General features: G+C 32.5%; 1 protein-coding gene across 1 annotated transcript; it reads right to left on the reverse strand.

The window, feature by feature from the left end:
• Positions 1-8,718: 8,718 nt before the first annotated feature.
• On the reverse strand, positions 8,719-19,013 carry LOC148617814 (uncharacterized). Its single transcript, XM_088581648.1, has 4 exons — positions 18,944-19,013; positions 11,243-11,311; positions 9,833-10,043; positions 8,719-9,263 (listed from the first exon to the last, which is right to left on the reverse strand). Exons 2-4 carry the CDS (start codon positions 11,294-11,296, stop codon positions 9,220-9,222), a joined length of 309 nt encoding a protein of 102 aa, XP_088437774.1. The 5' UTR covers positions 11,297-11,311; positions 18,944-19,013; the 3' UTR covers positions 8,719-9,219.
• Positions 19,014-20,639: the final 1,626 nt, after the last annotated feature.

Consider the following 20,639-nt stretch of genomic DNA (forward strand, 5'->3'; position numbering starts at 1 on the left):
CGAGGGAAAAACATGTTATCTGCACTTTCTCTAAAAAAAAAAGTCTTTGTATTTGTTAGTAAAGTATTGTACGTTTTTAGAGTTAAATAAATAATTTGTTTATTTGAATCAAATATATTTTAGATACTCTTATGACTTTTTAAGGTTTAACTTCCTTTATTTAGTTCTTTATTTTTTGCAAATGTTAAAGAAAAAGTAAATATTCTCGAATACAAATAATTTTTAAAATGTAAATTTGCCTAGCTGTATTGTTCATTGCACTTTGACTGGCTCCAATAATTTTAAAAAGCCACTTCAAGAATTATCACTCATCTGCTCACGTAAGAAATACTTTATAAAAGTACCTCTTTCTGCCAGAATCACTCCATCATAGCAAGTTTGAAACATATTTTTGAGAAAAACACCACCCAGACAGTGTTTACATCATATTTAAGGATTTGTCATTTGTTTTTGGTAAAAAAAAAATTAATAAAATTGGTATGCAATTGAATTACACTATTCAAGAACAGATAACTCTTGTATATTGCAATATTTTCCTACTACCTTTAGAGATATTGTAAAGTCAAATACTGGTAATTTTAAGGAGATAGACCTATGGTAAGGGACATATTTCTTGAAATCAGTGATATCGGTATCATATTCAATTTCACCAAAGCCTATCAAGCTTTCATTTGAAACAAAATGAAATCAATCAAAGTTAATTTGATGCTTACATGAGATTGATGTAAAATCTTGAAAACAAACATTCCATTGATTCATGAGAGTTGTGCCACTTACCTTAGGTTTACCTCCTTAAATATAGAAGATCTGTTTGAGTGAAAATATATTGTCAAACCATTGAGTTTTTGACATTCTAACAAGAGTTGCTGTTCAGACATGAACACAGTAATATCCAGTAATAGTTTTAATGTAATAATTGACAAAAAAGTAATTTAGAATGAAATATGTTTAAAATGTTATATTTTAACATTTTATACTGTTTAGTTGCTGTTGTGAGGCAGTCTTATCTTTTATGATATCTTTAATTTATTGTCAAATGATTGTTTTCCTTGAAAGCAAGATCATAGGTACGAATTTATTCTAGCCTTTAAACTTAAGTTTTTTGTTCTCTACTGATGTTATTTTATTTTATGTATTGATGTATAAGTGCAAATAGTAGATTGATCAGTGAATGAGATTTAAAGATGAAAGAGACATAGATGGATGAAATCTAGTACATTTAATTATACCCTCTGCAAACAGAGTTTGGAGGGGTGGGTTGTTAGGTTTAATTGTCATTGGCCAATATTTAAAACAAGGCCTTGGTTTGTGAATAAAGTCAATGTTAGTAACAGGTACAGTAAAACCTGCCTGAACTGGACCCATTATGGACTGAAGAATTTGTTCATTTAGAAAATATGCTTGGTTTATTCTGGTTCAAAATAAATTTTAATTGACACTAAGGGATCTAAAAAGTGCCTGCTTTAAACAGGTTTTGTAATGTATTTGTGGTTTGGTTTAGACAGGTTTCTCTGTATAACGAAGATGTGTATGAAATTATGTTACATCCCAGATTAATTTTACTGGCATTGTATTTAAAAGATGTGAACTATAAATTTATAAATTCTTAAAATCTGAAAGACTTATTTGGTTCAGATAAAATTGTATGATGCGAGCTTATGATACTTTTTGGTATGAATTAAATAACGTGAAATATTCCAATAGAATAACATGAAATATTCCAAAGGGTATTCTAGCTTAAATCCTGTGAAGTGATAAAGTTAGCATCTGTGATAGAACTCTTTAATAAAGAGGTTAAAATGTATGAAAAATCTCCATGTTGAAGGTTTGAATGCTGAATTTCTGTAGATAGCTGATATACTGTTAAGCTTACACATTTTATGTTAATATCTTTACTAGTTGGTAAAGAATAAATGTCTGAAACATAATTTGGTGGTGTTTAAAAACTTACACTGGTAAACAATGTATTGTATTGGATCCTTCTGGAGCATGCATGTGGATGATTTGTATGCATTCTTCCGGTCCCCTGTGAAAATACAATGTTTTTACGCCTCTACCCCTCAATATTAAACCCCCTCTTTATGTACATTATACTTCCAATTATTAGAGTTGATTTGAGGCTTTTCCGGTCGTCTGTCTTTCTGTCTGTCCATTACACTTTTATGTTTAGTTTTCTCTTCTTTTAATGAGAGGGAATGCTTAGATATTTGGTTTATTGCTCTGTATGATGACTTGTAATGTGTCTCCCCATTCCAGGTTCCTCGGTTCTCTAGATCCTGTTTACTATACGACCTAATCACCGAGTGGTTGGACGTAATCGGCAACTACTTGTTAATACAGTACAACAGAAACTCCTTGGTAAATCTGTCATGAGTAGTGCTAATGCCTTGTGGAAGTTTTCACATTCTGGATAGCAGATCTTATAAGCTAGTGTAGTAATAACTGCTAAAGCAAAAAGTACTTATTAAGCCTTAGAGGAAATTTTTATATGAAGTCAGATAAAAATTATGGTAACACCATATCTTCGTCATCTACCTCTTTGGAGTTCGTTAACTAAGGTTATTTATGGAAACATGACTAAAACCTTTTTTAGATCTTATTTGCTGAGTGTCCTATAATTTTTGCAGGTTTTTGCCCCACCCCTTTTGAAAAGAATGGACCAGAAGAGGTTAGATATCATTAGAACTGACAGAACAGGCTGTTCGTAAATCCTATTTGATTATTCTGTTGCAAGTATGCTCATTTTGAAATATTGTTTTAAGAGTTTAATATAGGATCGACTCATCTTTCAACCCCGACTAATTGGCCCTCCAGGCCATATGCCAAGTACTTGGTGTCCGTCGTCGACGTCAACATTTTTTTCAAACATCTCTTATGGAACTACTGGACATAATTCAATGGAACTTTGTATTTTTCTTCTTTTGGGGATCCTAAATAAAGTTAATGCTTTGATTTTGGATTCGTCGTAAACAATGACCACCATTTTCAGTAATAGTACATAGCAGTCAGCAGTTTTTTTCTCGCATAAATCAAAATCGTAAGGAAATTAAGCCAAATTCTGACGTGAAATCTAACTGTGATCAAATTTTCGTGAAAATGTTTGATCCATATTGAGTTATTTCCTTTTTTTGGAGATACTTTTTATGTTATTACCTTAAAAAAATCTTATCCGCAGAAACTACTAGGGCTCAGACAGCAGTTATTCGCATATATCGTCAATACTGTTAGGTTTATACAAATTCTGACAAAAAGTATTCAGCATGATGAGATTTATCTGTAGTCAAACTATTGTAAAAATCCGTATGACCATGTTCGAGTTCTTTCCCATTTTGGATGATGATGTTTTTTTTTTTGCTATTTTTTAGGTTATTTTTTTTCTTTTTACTACTGGACAGAATTCAATTGAATTTGATATGATTGTTCCTTAGGGTATCCTGTATAAAATGACCGTTGTGTTTATTAAGCCAAGTGAGCGATTCTACCTCTTTATAGCTTCTAGTTTATTTGAGGTCAGATTTTGATTTTTTATATACGTCTATCAATCAGATTTCAGATATCTCATACGGGTTTCCATTTGCAATGGACCCAAGTGGGTTACATCCAAAATACCGTTTTCTTAAATTTCTGTTTCGATTTTTAATTTTAAAAAAATAATCACACACTGCGGACGTTTTCGAATTATATTTTAAATATCTCTTAGGGTTTTCAAGTTACAAAGGGCCAAAGGTGGTCACGCCCCCAGATATATCCACTTCATTTTTTGTCAAGGAAGTCTATTTATAGACTGAACTTGACTTGGAGACCAAATTACCTAACCAAGGCAGACATTTCAACATATAACTACCAAAATAACACTCCGCGGGCTATTGTCCTTGCAAAGTTTGCATTAAGATATCGCTCCGCCGCCGATCATACTCCATGTCAAATATGTGATGTTTACTTTACGTACGACATGTAACGATATTAAGGCTGTTTAATATGTGTAGAATTGCAAGATTTTAACAATTATATGATATTAATTATTTTGACGCAGAGAGCTGGACTATTACCTATATTGCATTCTATATCACACCCCTAGACCTTTGTTGCCGTCTATATATCACACCCCTAGACTTCTATTGTACACCCCTAGACCAATATCGCATACCGTATATCACACCCCTAAACCCATTTCAAGTACCCTATATATCACACCCACAGACATATATTGCATACCTTATATCACACGCCTAGACCTATATCGCATACTGTATAGGACCTATATCGCATTCTCTAAATCACCCATAAACATATATGGCATACCCTATTTCACACCCGAAACCCATATATGAATGAAAACAGGACCAATACGGCATCATAACTTCGGTCGTTTGACACCACCATTTTGAGTTAGAATTGGATTTCATGAATTTTGATCACCAGGACTAAGAACTGCAGAATTGAAAAAAAATCTTCCATTTTATACAAAATGGATATTTAAGACTTATAAATTCAAATAAACCTACATTTCCTTGGTAAAACACGAAAACAACTGTTCTATAAATCTTCTAATTGAATTGGTTAATAAATTTGTCAATATTGGCCCTGTTCTAGGTTTTGGTCAATCATATTGGCCATCGGCGATGCCTTGGAACCAATACGACCACCTCGACCAATATGACAGACCTCAGACAAAGCCCAAAACAACATTGTTTTTGTCTTCAAAACGTTTTATATCCAATGTTTATTATCAGAGGTAGACGTAGAAAATAATAGTAGTGATACGACCTACACTGCTACCACTCTCTCCAAAGAGATTGTGGAAAACCATAAATCTGTGCTATTCTCTTTCGGTCTCTCTACCAAGGACGATGATTGTGATTTACCGTCTATGTACTGGATTCCTAAACTCCACAAGAATCCATACAAACAACGTTTCATAGCTGGATCTGCAAAATGTACCACCAAACCTCTTTCAAAACTTTTTACTTCAATATTCACAACTGTCAAAGAGGGTCTGCAGTCCTACCACAACACTTGTTACTCCCGTAGTGGTATTAATTCAATGTGGATCCTGAAAAATTCGAAAGATCTTTTGGAGACAATCAGTTCAAGACTATTATCTGAATATAATAGCATTAATACCTATGATTTTTCAACACTATATTCTTCTATTCCCCATACTCAGTTAAAATCCCGACTTAAAAACTTTATACATCGTTGTTTTTCCAAAAAAAGATGGTACACCTCGATACAAATATATAGTTCTTGGTAGAGATTCCTCATACTTTGTAAGAAACAATTCCAAATCATCTCCCAAATATACAGAAGAAGATGTTTACAAAATGCTGGAATTTTTAATCGACAACATATTTGTCCAGTGTGATGGACGTGTTTTTTAACAAACGGTCGGCATTCCAGTGGGAATAAATTGTGCTCCTTTACTTGCTGACCTATTCCTTCACTCTTATGAGGCTGACTTTATAGCTGATCTGATCAGAAAGAAAGAATATCGTTTAGCTAGATCCTTCAATCTCAGTTTCCGCTATATAGATGACGTATTATATTTAAACAATCCTAATTTCGGGGATTTGATACATTGCATCTACCCAAAAGAACTTGAGATAAAGGATACTACAGACACTGTGAAGTCAGCCTCATATCTTGACCTACACTTAGAAATCGACGGTACAGGAAAACTATTGACCAAACTTTACGACAAACGTGATGACTTTTCATTTAGAATTGTCAACTTTCCTTTCATCTGCGGCAAAATCCCTTCGGCTCCTGCATGTGGAGTGTTCATATCACAACTCATACGTTATGCCAGAGCTTGCCGAAACAACGCAGACTTTTTGTATCGCGCTAGAACTTAAACAAATAGGCTTCTGGAACAGAGTTATGTTGCTACAAGATTGAAGTCATCACTACAGAAGTTTTATGGTCCTCATCATGAACTCGTGGATCGATATGGTGTATCCATCTGCACCATGAAAACTGATTTATTCAAGGGGTCATATTTTTCCTTTCCTCGTTTGTTTACCCCGGACTTGACTTTTTATGAGCAACTCGGCGGGTGTTTCTAGAGAAGCAGAGGACGCTTACCCTACCGGTGGACCTGGTCCATGCTCCCAGTTTTTAGTGGAGTCCGAAATGCTCATTTGCTTTTGTTACTTTATATGTATGATTTTAGTTACTTTATGTTCTTTGTTGTGTATGTCTGGTCTTTGTCCCTGGATTACACTCTTATGATTACCGCTATAACCTTGGTTCCCCTGATTACTCTTTAACAATGACAGGCGAAAAGTAACCTGTTCTACTCTTACATGTATGTTACCTGTTATTAGTAGGTATTGAAACAAAGATGACTGTGCTCAAGAAATACACTGTACATTTTTGTAAAGTTTGTTATGTTATTTCAGATAAATTTCAATTATTTTAGAGAAAGAAATGTTTATTTTTTCTTAATTAATACAGCTTATAGAGATAGTAAAGGAATACAACTTTAGAACACTGAAATATAGTAGATATAGACTATATTAACATTTTTAATGTAGGACATCAAAACTATGAATAATGACAGAAATATTGTTTGCAAATTTTCAATCGACCAGTATTGATCATTTTGGGAATATTGATCAGATGGTTTAAAACCAGTAAAAACCTGGTACTGTTATAACCACCCAACCGACCTTTATTTTTGCCTGATTTGCACGAAATTATATGTACGTGTAGCTATATTTCCAAACAAAAGGAGGTTTCTCCATATCATATGGTTAAAATACATGTCTATTTTCATGAATTTACATTGTAACATTTTGCATATATCAGACACTGTTATGATTTTTTCTCTTGATTTCTTTCCAGTGGTTATCACTAAGAAGTTTCACTAGATGAAGTGAGAAGAAAGCAAAAGTAAAACAGACCATTTCTGTGCTGGGACACTATTTAATCATGAAACAAAGTTCATGATTCTCAAGTCTCGTACATATATGTGTAGCATGAAGCAGCTGTAAATGTATATGTCAACATCTCTTAGTAAAAAAAAATTAGCACTTATATATTTGCAAAACATAAGAGTTACTTGAATTGTAATCTTATACATATTTGTGAAACAATCATGTAGAAAAAAGTGAAAGTAATGCACATACATCATTGAAGGCAGACAGGTATAAAACACCCAGCAAATAGTTATTCATAAATAAGTAGTACTCATGAGGTATGGGTTCACTAGTAACTTTTTTGTTTTTTTTTAGAGAAAAAAAGATGGATTTATACTCCAAGTGCATGAGTGATTAAGACATCATATTCCCTGTATTCACCATATACCATTGACTTTCCAATTTAGTTGGAATCTTAAATTGCTCAAATCTATGAGCTACAAAGTTGTTTTTAGTTTAATGATCTTTAAACTACATAGTAATTTTTACAACAAGAGTTCTTATCCTTGTTTAAACTGAAAAATTCCTAGAGAAAGGTCATCTTTTATTGTACATACCATAGCCTAATCTAGACAACACTGACAAGGACAAATTTTAATTTATTACAAAAAAATTTACATCAAAGTGAGCACATGCAAGAAAAAGTTTTTTGCTCATTTCTCTCTTGAGATTGGGCCTTTGTTCAACTTCCTCCAGTCTGCAGGATTCATTTCTACTTCATGCATCTCCAAACCGAAATTTCAAGGTGTGGGTCCAATCTTACTTTGAAAATTCATCGAATATTGATAGTGATTTTCAGTAGAGTTCATATTTTGTAAGAAATGCTGATTTAAGTATTAGGAAATTTGAGGACATCAACCTACGTGTACAGCCAGGAATACCGAAAGCAATAATACAAAAGAAAACCCAAAAATATATATTGATAAACGGACTGTATAAATATACACTGCGTTAAAACAAATGGTTATTTTTTAAAAGGACTAAGTTTTGATCGGTTTATTTAGCTTACAATTTGGTCACATGAATAGTTTTGATTACTTTGAGGTCTTCTTTGAATTAGTGCCTCAGCACTTTGAATTTTATCTAAATTTGAATTTTTTATTTTGGAATACTCATAAAAATCCCTTCCTGCAAAAGGTTTGGTAGTAATTGATGTCGTCGTCGGTGTCGTTGTCTTTTTCTCGTTTCCTTTTATACGCATTTGACATCATTATTAGAACACTTAACTAAATGCAATCTACCTCCTATATACATATATCACGAGAAGCTGTTAAGAATACGGGTCGTCTCCGCCCGGGGTTTCTAAAGTTTATTCTTATTATATAGTATTCATAACGTCCCACTAAAAAGTAGTTATTCTCGTAAACAATACAACCTAAAAAAATAAGGAAATGGCCTAGTATGATATAGACTTCAGGGAACAATAAATTCTCTCTTTTTTGCACTTTTAGTACATTCGAACAGGAGCGTAAGTGCCAGTGTAATGAATGAAATATGTTTTAGTTCAGCATAGGAAAAAACACCTATCAAAAAGCTAGCATATGCATATAAAGTCAAAAGGCGAGGGCAGCAATGAATTCTGTTGTTACAAATCAGCGTTTCCGATAATTTATGTACCGAGCAGGGTAGATTCTTTATGTTGTATTCCCGTGACATCATTAAACATGCGATGGCAGTGATTAAGCTACAAGTTCATCACTGACACTTTTTGTTTATGAAAGGGTGAAAAGTCAGTGTAGCCACTATATAACAATCAACACAGACCAGGCAGAAACAACTCAATATATTTATCCCAGAATAACCAACATTTTATTCAAAAATAGATATGAAATAAATTAAGGAATGATAACAAAAATAATGCATCGCTTTCACACGATCATTGTTGCTCCTAACAAAGTCCAAAATAACGAGTTTCTGGAGTCGCATAAACATTTAGTGAGCAAACAACGAGTCTGTCTTAACCTTGCACGTCTTCAATGAACGTTCATGGTATTAAAATAAGACCAAATTTTTTCTGGCAAGAACAAAGCAAGTAAATCGAAAATAGTCTTACAGATTACCAAATCAACTGCTTGTATAATGTTCTAATCGTGTGTGTATTATGCATCGTATAATTATGTATGTTTCAAGAGAAGCACCATCTGACATGATAAATTACTATTTGGTCCACCATAAAAGTGCTCGACTTCAAATTCTACAGAAATATCCGACATATAACTATTGACATGTAAGCTCCACAACTAGAGGTCCAAAACATAAAGAGAACAAACTGGTCCCTGTCAATGTTACAAATAACTTCTTATCTTTTGTCACGCCTTACACTTGCCAAGGTCAGTATCGTCTCTGAAAAAAAAGAACCAATAAAAACGAGTTGACCAATAGACCATTTTGTGCTAACTGTAGGATAGTATATGAGCATGCGTAGAGCATGCTCAATATACACTTCCTCGAGGAAAATTCTTTTGTTCTACCCAAGCCCTACCTCCCGGAAGTGTATATTGAGCATGCTCACCAACTTACCACAAAAGGATGTATCCAGAAACTGTACATAGCATTCTGGAATTACTATTGGTCATGGCGTCCCTGATTGGTAAAGACGTATTTTACTAGTATTCAGAATTGGTACATTTGACTCCAGTTTTTTAACATTGGTAAGCAATTCGGAATTATTTGACTTCTTTCAGTTTGAAAAAAAAATTGTTCATTTGCACGAATGAATCAAAAGTTCAGAACCTAATGCAGAAATCATAACGTTGAGAGCCTTTATTATCGTTCTATAAATGCAATGCTATGTTGAAAATGTTTCGAAGTCAACACTTTTTATTGTATAAAGTAAACTGGAAGCCATGTGTTCAAATTTACATTAAAATGTTGATTTCCGAATTTACCCAATAACATAAATATTAACATACCTTCAGGACTTAAAGCACTGTCTCCATTTAAATCACCACGTTCTATCATACTTTTACCCACGAATTCGGCTAATTCTACTGGAAATTGTATTTCATTTTTGTAAAATTCGGTTATTTCTGATTCGTCGAGTTTGTGGTTTCTGTTTGTGTCACCGAGTGAAAATAATGTTATTGTCAAGTCGTAGTCGCTGATTTTACTGCATAGCGTTGACTGTAACAAAAAAAAAGAGTTACATTTAACTTCAAAAATACACCATCGTAGTATGTTCATTCATCATTACCTTTCGAGTAATATGGACTAAACCTCATGAGCAATTTTCTTCTTACTCAGACAAACCTTATTCACTTGATATGGTTCACCAAATCACCGATTGTTTTTAGGTGGTCATCAGGGATATATCCAGTTTTTATGAAGCGGAATCAGTTTTACAGAAAACCAGGTTATGACATGTTTAATGAATATATGATAAATTGCCACATTCAGTACAGTTTTCAGCAGATTGCAATATATTTTGTTGAAAAGTGATGGTGTACGCCCATTACGCCATATCCTGGACAGACCCCTGGTCATTGTCCTTCTATTTACCAGCATGTTTATCTGAAAAGTGCTCACCTTTTCACGGGGAACATGTCAAAACTTTACCGCAAGTTAGTTTATTCGCACTTTCTGCATTATTGATAAAAACAGCACAGAAAAATCAATTAAGTTAAAATTTTTAAAAATGTTTCAAAACATAAAAGGAACTGGAATTGATATTATCGAGGTCAAGCTATGCTTAAAATTACCGAATGTTCCCAGCGTAAAACATTTCGATAGATCACACCGTTAATTTCACTATCTGGCCTTTTCCCGCCAAAACGTCACAAATTATGCAATTATGTTGAAAATAGCGACGAATAATGGAGGAAATCTAAAAAATAGATAGGGATATCCATTGGTTATCGCGAATAACCAAAATATGACCACTCCGCACGCTCGTTAAATTTGGGCGTTTTTTTTTTGGCACTCCTGCCCATAGTTTGCTTATTCTCTCTTTCAAAGTAATCACTCTATACATTTTTGGCATTCTTTGTCAAAACGACAGTGTATCACGTGATATCATAGTGTTGATTTTTTTTTGTAACCAGGGTTAAAAAGCATCCGTTTTTTGAATAGTTAAATCACATAATGAAAATGTGAGCAATTGAAATCCACATATACATGCAAACACAATCCGCATTACTAGATACATTTATTGAAATACTCCTTGACCACACTGTATTGGGAGTTACGACTTGTACAGGACATAAATAATGTGATATATCGAGAAACACAGACGAAAAACCGAAATATTTCATTACAGCTTTTATCTACATAATTGAATCTGATAATTTATTTCAACTCCTCTAGAGTTTAAATATTGAACTTACCTCGAAAAATATTGCAGTTATAAATATCAAAATACAATGTTGACAAATCTTCATTTCTGTATAAAAGACCTAAAGAATAATATATAACAATAAGTATTATCATTATAAAGTGAACGATGCTTGTGTATTATCTGCTGTTCATTTTTGATAGTTTGATACGATTTTCCTGGACACTGATAAATAGATGAACTTTCTTTTGTTTGTAATGAGACCATTGAGACAAGCAGGGTCATTAAAAATAGCAATATGTACAATGTTTAGTGTCTGGGTTTATATTTTATGTGGTTAAGGTTATATAAGAATCTGATTGACTTTAACGACCAAAGTAATGATGTGACTTATTACCAGGCCACTTCCTAGTACAAAAAAAACCAAACAAAAAACAAAAAAAAACAAAAAAACAAAAACAAAAATACAAAAAAATAAAAAAAAACAAGAAAACAAAAACAAAAATAAAACAATCACACACACACACACACACACACACACTACAAAAAATTAAAACAAAGAAAACAATCAAAAAACAAAATTAAACGAAACAAAGTAAGAGAGTTTGCTTCTAATTACTTTTTTTTCTTTTTTTCATATTGAAAATTATTCGTAATTTTTCAATTTTTTTTTCTTTTTCCATGTCTATCAACTTTCAGTTTGTCGGTAACATTTAAATTATGGTTACCAATGGTGTATTAACTCCCAAAAATTATGTGAGTTGTATTTACTGGTTAAACTAGAGTTTAGGTAATTATTCATTAAAATATGATAAAGCAAAACTTCAATACCACGCGCTGAAAATCCACACAGAAATTTAATATAAAAGTGCAAGTACATTTCTACGTTTATTGTTTTAAAAAGGGCTTTGGTATTTGAAGAGTTCTCAATAGATAAGGAATGCTAAAACTGATTAAAAATCTAAGGTAACAAAAACACTGGTGATGTATGATACATACACTTTTAATCAACAAGAGATATGGAAATATTTAATAAAATCTTCTGTTGCTCAGTTTTTCTGTTAAGCTGTTAGTATTTGTCACAAAAGTCACTGAGCTGTATTATCAGTACAAATGTGCAATAATACGACTTTAAACAAAAAAAGACCCAAATGTATTGGAACGCCTCGTTAATTGTTCAGGGCAAAGTTGAATATCTTTGCCATATCAAATTGAAATTTCTCAACCGCCGGTCTTTTAGTTTTAACAGCAGGTATTTATTTTGTCCGATACTGAGATTGAAAAATTCGATTTCCAAAACGAAATAGATGTTTATTCATACGCAATCGATAGAATCATTCTAATGCTAGAATTTGAAAAAAATATTTAAATCGGCCTGCTCTTTTCGCTCTCAGATGTTTCCATTCCTGCATTTTAAACAACATGAAACTTTTCTATCACTGTTAATTAATGATTTTATCTTAGATTTTTGTCAATTATTGTGTCTTCTGGTTTTAATTCCTGTTTTGATTATCAAATTAATCGTTATGCCATGTTAAAACCTATTGCGATGAGGAATCCCAAGACATCATAGTTGAGGAAATATTTCAAATCAATTCAAATGAATTTAAATGATACCATTAATATTTTATGCGTTTTAAGTGTCCTTTGGGTGTCAATATTTTCTGAAACATGACAGTTTTACAACAGTTGACTTTGAACAAAGGTTAACATCATACAAACGCATGTCAACAGAACCAATTAATGTGAAAGTGAACTCTGGAACGTCTGCGTTTAGTGCAGAATCTAATGCTTAACACATAAAGACAGAAATGGAGACGAGACAACTGAGACATAACTAGGAATACATAAACCTTATTATAACACACAGAAAAAAAAATAAAATAAAATAGCAGCACGGTCAAACAAAAACTCTGAGAGAGACCATTTTCTGTTTTTCTAGAAAAAAACACATTCCAGTTTCCCACGTCATGACCAGAGTAAAAAGAATGATAAATATAAAAACCAAAACCTATATTCTGATTAACGGATAACACAATTTTGTAGTCCACTCCATGACGAACATTACCTTATTTGAATATTTCGTCGAAAAAAAAAGACCCAAAAAAAAACTATAATTCATTGTAAGGGTGTTGAAGAAGTAAACATGTCATTTTCCTCCAATATTTGTCTTAGAATCAACAAATACTTTACCTTAAGGTGGTAGACCTGGGGTGAGGGACATAACTCTAGAAATCAGGTATATGTTTGTATCATATTCAATTTCACCAAAGCCTATTAAACTTTCACTTAAAACAGAATGGAATAAATCCAAGTTACTCTGATGCTTACATGAGATGGATGTAAAGTGCTGAATACAAACGTTTCAATGATTTTTAAGGGTTGCACCCTTACCTTAGGTCTACCACCGTAATTGTTGACGTTGCTTTGAAAGGTTTGAAAGGGAAATATATACTATAGATAAACACTGTCACCAGACTTTACGACGAAAAGGAATTAACGCTCGTTGTATTTAGCAGCTACTTTAATGTATATATATATACTTTCATTTATGATTTGAGTACATTTGAAATATACTGCATATGTTCGATAAAGTCAATGTTCTCCATGACACCCATTATGCTGCAAATGTCATTTCTTCATACTATACCATTAAGACTTCAGTCACTTACAAATTGAAGCCTCATAGTATAAAAAAGTTGACAGACTTTTAACTATGTCTTTATGAAATATGTTTTTACTTAATACCGACCTGTCAGTTTCAGGATATAAAATATGCTGGTAATTAAAATTAAAAACAAATGTATTTGTCAAAATGTCTTTTAAATATGTTGTCATTTCTTTTAGGCTATTCAAAATGAATAATGTTTCCATGACCGCTTTAAGGAAACCGAAATGTATGCCACGGCTATGTCAATTATATATATATATATATAAACCCTTTAGCGGCTTAGGAGAAGCTGTCCTTAAGAAGTTTCCTGGAAAACTGAAAATCGGATTAATTCCCCTTGGAGTCCTCCTATAATAATCACATTTCGTCATGAACATCTACATTTGAATCCTAAACTTCCTTTAATATTTCATCAAAATCTTTTAAGCGTTTTAGGAGCAGTTACACTTACCAGGATTTTAATTACACCTAAAATCCTTAAGTTGCATTATCCCTTCGGAGTCCCTCAACGGTAATTATTTCCTTCATACAAACATCTATATGTTATGGCCAACCTTTCTATAACAATCGTCCAGGTCCCTATATGCGGTTAAGAATGAGTATCGTTTACAATAAATTTGATCAGAAGAACGGACAGAGAGACGGAGTTATTACTTTGTTTGCGAGGGGTATAATGAAATTTATTATCACTGGGTATATTTCAAAGTGGAGAGTAATTACCAGATACATGAAACGGAATTTGCTTTTTAATTTAATTTTAATTAAAATTTTTATGGCGAAAGATGATCATTAGAATAAAACAATTTTTGTTTCTGTTTTGTTACGTCGAAATGCTCAACCACCGTACAGTTAAAAGCCTTATGTAGCCGTGCACCAAAGAATAATTAAGGGAACCAAGGTTATAGCGGTAATCAAAAGAATGTAATCGTAGGACAAAGACCAGACATGGAAAACAGACATACACAAAAATACATAAATACATAAAGTAACTAAAATCATACATACAAGGTAACAAAAGCAAATGAGCAACTTGGACTCCACTAAAAACTGAGAGAATGGACCGGGTGCACCGGTAGGGTAAGCATCCTCTGCTTTTCTAGAATCACCCGCCGAGTTGCTCATAAAAAGCCAAGTCCGGGGTAGACAAACGAGGAAAGGAAAACTATGACCCGTTCAATAAATCAGTTTTCATGGTGCCGATTGATACACCATAACGATCCACGAGTTCATGATGACGACCATAAAACTTGTGTAGTGATGACTTCAAACTTGTAGCAACATAACTTTGTCGTAAAGTTTGGTCAATAATTTTAAATAGAATTAAGTGATCCATTTCGAAAAAAAATCACGTATTGTTTTTAATGATAAGAAGCTTAAGATTTTAGTTTTATGGAATTGACAATGATTGACAATGACTTTGATATGAAGACTTTTGTAAAACATTTCTGGTGATGGTATTATATGAATATGCGAAAAAAGGAATTACTGCGCATTCTTGTTGTTTTGTTTCCGCTACAAGAAAGAAAGAAAAGAAATGAAATCTTGAAATGAAATGAATTCCAATATTATCAAGCATTTGAAATAACAAACAAATAACGTATTATAAACAAAAATATATGATATTTTGACCCATAAATGACTCCCCCTGTATGGTTCTTAGATGTGAAACTAAACCACCAGTTTGCATATTATTACATTATGCATAATAAAAAATACCTGCCTTCAATAACAGTTTGCAGTGAGACTCAAGGGGCCAACCAAAGCCAATAAAAACAAACCAGGATTATAATAAAGTATATTTTTGTAAACCACAACCCTAATAGGACATTAAAAAAGTAAAACATCACAACAACATATTTATCCAAAAACACACGAAATTATATCAACCTTAAAACTCATCTAACAAAATTGAATGAATAATCAAGGAAACCAAGGTTATAGCGGTAATCAAAAGAATGTAATCCAGGGACAAAGACCAGACATGAAAAACATACAAACACAACAAAATAACAAGTAAAAGACTTAATAGATAATAGTTTCGATCCTCTATAACTATGGGAAAACAATGTTCATCGCGCAAAGTTATCATCTCAGCATCATTTAAGGAGGTAGACCTAAGGTAAGGGACACAACTCTTACAAGTCATTATAACGTTTGTATTCAGCATTTTACATCAATCTCATATAAGCATCAAAGTAACTTGGATTGATTTCATTCTGTTTCAAATGAAAGCTTGATAGACTTTATTGAAATTGAATATGATACAAACATATCAATGATTTTAAGAATTATGTCCCTTAACAATCTTACATTATACAGCAATATACTATAAATAGCATGTGTAATGCTGTGATTTTACTAGAAACAACGACAAAATAAAACAAATTCAGGAAAAATTACAAATAACGAGAGAAAACAAAATCAAATTGGTGACTCGAACTTGAACAAGGTACTTAATATATCGTAAGGAGTAGTATCGATATCAATCTTAAACCTAAAAACACTCATTTGACCATGGCCCGCCCAATGCCGAACGAACAATGAAGAAAACGTATTGTGGATAACTTATCCAAAATTAGGTAAGCTAAATAAGTTGTCTGGAAACTACCATGGTATTAACATGGTCAAGCCCAAACAAGTCTTCAAGGTTACTGAAATAACCTTTTCTCCGCTTAAAATGTACTTAGGATATATTTTTTTATGATATTTCTAGATGATGGACAATAAGACGTATTAAAAGTCTGGACAGAAAACAAATCACCAAAATCCCTCATGAAATTGAAGTGACAGATTTGCCGGTTCTCTACTTCTAACTTGGGAAGACCCTCTCCTGAGGACAGAAACTACTGCAGTTTACTTCATCAATGCCTTATTATATTAGCTATTTTTGTGGACAGATTTATGTTATAGACGATCAATTATACCGCGGGGTTTCACTCATATTAACGATATGAAACGTGTTAAAGATTGAATCCGGAGAAAAATTCGTTGATTTGGTCCAACAAAACGTTTAAGTCAACAAGAATTTGTATTGTCGTTAAATTTAGAGATATAAAAATAGCATCAGCACCATGAAAACTGATGTATTCAACGGGTCATGGTATTCCTTTCCTCGTTTGTCTACCCCGGACTTGACTTTTTATGAGCAACTCGGCGGGTGTTTCTAGAAAAGCAGAGGACGCTTATCCTACCAGTGCACCTGGTCCATGATACCAGTTTTTAGTGGAGTCCGAGTTGCTCATTTGGTTTTGTTACTTTGTGTGTATGATTTTAGTTACTTTATGTTCTTTGTTGTGTATGTCTGTTTTTCATGTCTGGTCTTTGTCCCTGGATTACATTCTTTTGATTACCGCTATAACCTTGGTTCCCTTGATTACTCTTTGAGAACTTAACTTTACACAACTTCCAAATTTTGTGAATACCAGTAAAGAAGAGGATACAAAACAGAAGACATCGGAATCAAAAGACACAACAAAAAAAGTGAATGCTGGAAACAATTACGATCTACATGAATAATGCCAAAAAAAGAGAGTAAATTACAACTTTATGTAAAACTTATGATGAGACAAGAAGCTAGGTCGAAACAAACGAACAAACAAACAAACAAAACAAAACAAAACAAACCGCGAATGATGAAAATGTAAGAATATCCTGCTCCGCATGTAATAATTAAGTAACATTAGATAAGCGTCAGGTCCAGTAGGTTGTCAATCAGTAAGTCATGAAATCTAATTGAGGATGTCTTGATGAAGAATAATCAAGAGAACCAAAATTATAACGGCAATCAAAAGCATGCAATCCAAGGATAAAGTCTAGAGAGGGAGAACAGACACAAACAACAAAGAACATGAAATAGCCAAAATAATACACATAACAAGGTACATTAAAGACAGACACACACAACAAAGTACATGAAATAACCAAAAATAAAACGAACAAAGAAACAAAAGTAAATAAGCAGCACAGACTTGGAAGCATAGACCAGGTCCTCTGAATATCTAGAAACACCCCCGAGTTGCTCATAAAAAGACAATCCGGCGTAGAGAGGAAAGTAAAACTATGACACTGTGAACAAATCGGTTCTCAGATGCAGATAGATACATGGTAACGATCCACGACCATAATTCTCAAGTAATGACTTTAATCTTGTAGCAAAATAACTTATTCCAGAAGTCTATAAAATCTTGAACAGTGATACAAATGCATGACATTCTTTTCCTTTACCCATTTTACGCGATTTGAAATTGAAATTTGCTTTACTGACTAAGTTTGTTCACAGTACATGTTAAAAGGTCATGCAACAAAAAATGTACAAGCATATAAAAAAACAGTAGCATTCTTTTTGTTTCTTGATATTTTATAGGTGAACAATTTTTAGAGTCGCTCAAATACCGATACGATAACAGTGTCTTAGATTATCTTATTTGGGAAACCGAATCTAAATTGTAATTCAATTATTCAATGTCCTCCACTTTTAGCCTTTTATTCTATATAAACAGAAACAATCTTCTGTTTGCCTGGCTAAGCCGTGTTTTTTTACAACGCGGTAAAATAAAAACCAGGATAAAAAAAACTCAAAAAAACATATAAAACAAAACCAAAAAAAAAAACAACAACAACAAAAAACAACAACAACAACAACAACAACAACAACAACAACAACAAAAGCATGAAAAATAAAACAAAGCGTTTCAGAACAGATTTAAGTTAAAAACGCAACAAATAGATAAAGCTGGTGACATGCGTATTTTATTACATGAAACGATATTTCTATAAGAAGAACCCTGAATCGAATTTTAAATACATGTAATCGCAAACCTTTTTTTAACAATTTTATGAAATACGTTTTGTTTAAAGGAAAGAAGAAAAAGAAGAAAAGAAATAAACCCTTAAATATTAGACAGAAAACTAAAATTTGAGAAAAATCTTGTTTCAATTTAAACAACAAAAATATTTAAAGCAATAATATTAAAATATGAACTTATTCGAATTTTAACATAAAAGAGTGTTTAAGATAATTATACTTTAAATCTAATTGATGTGCAAAATGAATTGGAAAATCAAGTTAAAAATAATACTCACTATATAAAATAAAGACAAAATGAATTAAAATTCCTAGATATGTAAGTGTCCGATCGACGTGCAGTTCAAACAATGAAAGAAATTAATTCATATGATATATATGATGTATTCGGGGGATTGTTCGAGATGTTATCAATGGCTGTAAACTGTCTAAATCCATAACGATTTACCGTGTCTCGGGAGGACTCGACTGATTCATTGCAATCAGTCCTTCTTGCAACCTACATAGTGACATATCTACTGTCAGTTTAATTTAACCGTCGAAATGTGATGTTGAATAGTTTCAAAGGTCAATCGGATACTTTAAGGGATTAACTTCAATTTCTTTTTCATACAACGCAAAGTTAACAAATCATCCGCAGTTGGGGGAAGAGTTTAAAGAGAAAAACATTTACTACACTGTAAATTAAATGATCATTAATGACTACAAATTATGCAATGCATTGCAATAAATTACAATGTTTGAATGTGTTAGTTTACCATGTAATATGTTTATTAATCTTTTTTTCGAAATCACAAAGGATGAAGGGGAAGGAGATATCTCTCGAGTTTCACGAAAGAAAAATTGCTTTCAAAATGTCAATGCGTATTTAGTGAAGCCTAGTTTTTTTCAGATTTCTAATATCTCATTCACTTTTGGTTTTCTGTTTCTTAAATTTGTTTTGGTTTGTTTATGTAATTTATTCCTCAGTTTCGGACACCTTTTTCTATTTTTGTGTTTTGTGTGTATTGTGTTACATCGGATTTCTAGATTTGATTGACTCTTCATTCCACATTGAAACGAACACTGCGAAACATTTATATGCTGAGGTACCAAACATATGAATATTCTACATTTCGGGTATGCTGTATACAAGAAATACAAGGAATGAAGTTCAGGGTATTAAACAATCCTTCATTTGAATAAATGTAGACCACAATTGTGCATTTTTGACAGTTAACTGCAAACAAACACACATAGAAAAAAAGATTGTAATATCTGTTATTTTACTCGATTTTGAATGTAGGAGATAAAAATCAGCGAAACCAAGATTAGAACTTCGATATAAAAAATAAACCAGGGATAACAACAACATAAAAGAAAATTTACACACACAACAAAGAACATGAACTAAAATGACTGGAATAACACGCATAAATGACAGAAATAAATGAGCTCTTGGGACTCATCTTAAAACTGGGAGCATGCACCATGTCCACCGATAGGGTAATAGTTCTAGATTAGATAATATAAAGCGTGATACTTTCGGTCTCAATAATATACAAGTATACAAAACTATTTATACGTTTTAGTTGAGCTTCAAGTAAAGATCGATGGTCATTTAGGACAGGAAATTAGGTAATTAGATATGTTTAGCCTTTTGAATTTTGTTTTATTAACAAAATCAAAAGTGAGTCGGGCATGAAATAAGATTAGAGTTTTGTCTTTGGAAAAATAAAACTATGAATATCTCTGCTAAAAAGAAAATAAGAAGGAAATTAAAGATATAACGTTTCAACCTTCAATCTGTACATTTGGCAGTGAAAATGATAATTTGAAGTACGTAACGTGAGAGTAAAAAGAGGATTCATACGATACAATGAGAGGAATACACACAACACCACTTTATATTGCTGAATATGTAGTACACTTACATTTATACACCTAAGAAAAGTACAGAAACAAATAACAATAATAATAATAATAATAATAATA

Source organism: Perna viridis, chromosome 5, assembly GCF_037379345.1.
Source record: "Perna viridis isolate PV_CMFRI_1.1 ecotype Kerala chromosome 5, ASM3737934v1, whole genome shotgun sequence".
NCBI lineage: Eukaryota > Metazoa > Mollusca > Bivalvia > Mytilida > Mytilidae > Perna > Perna viridis.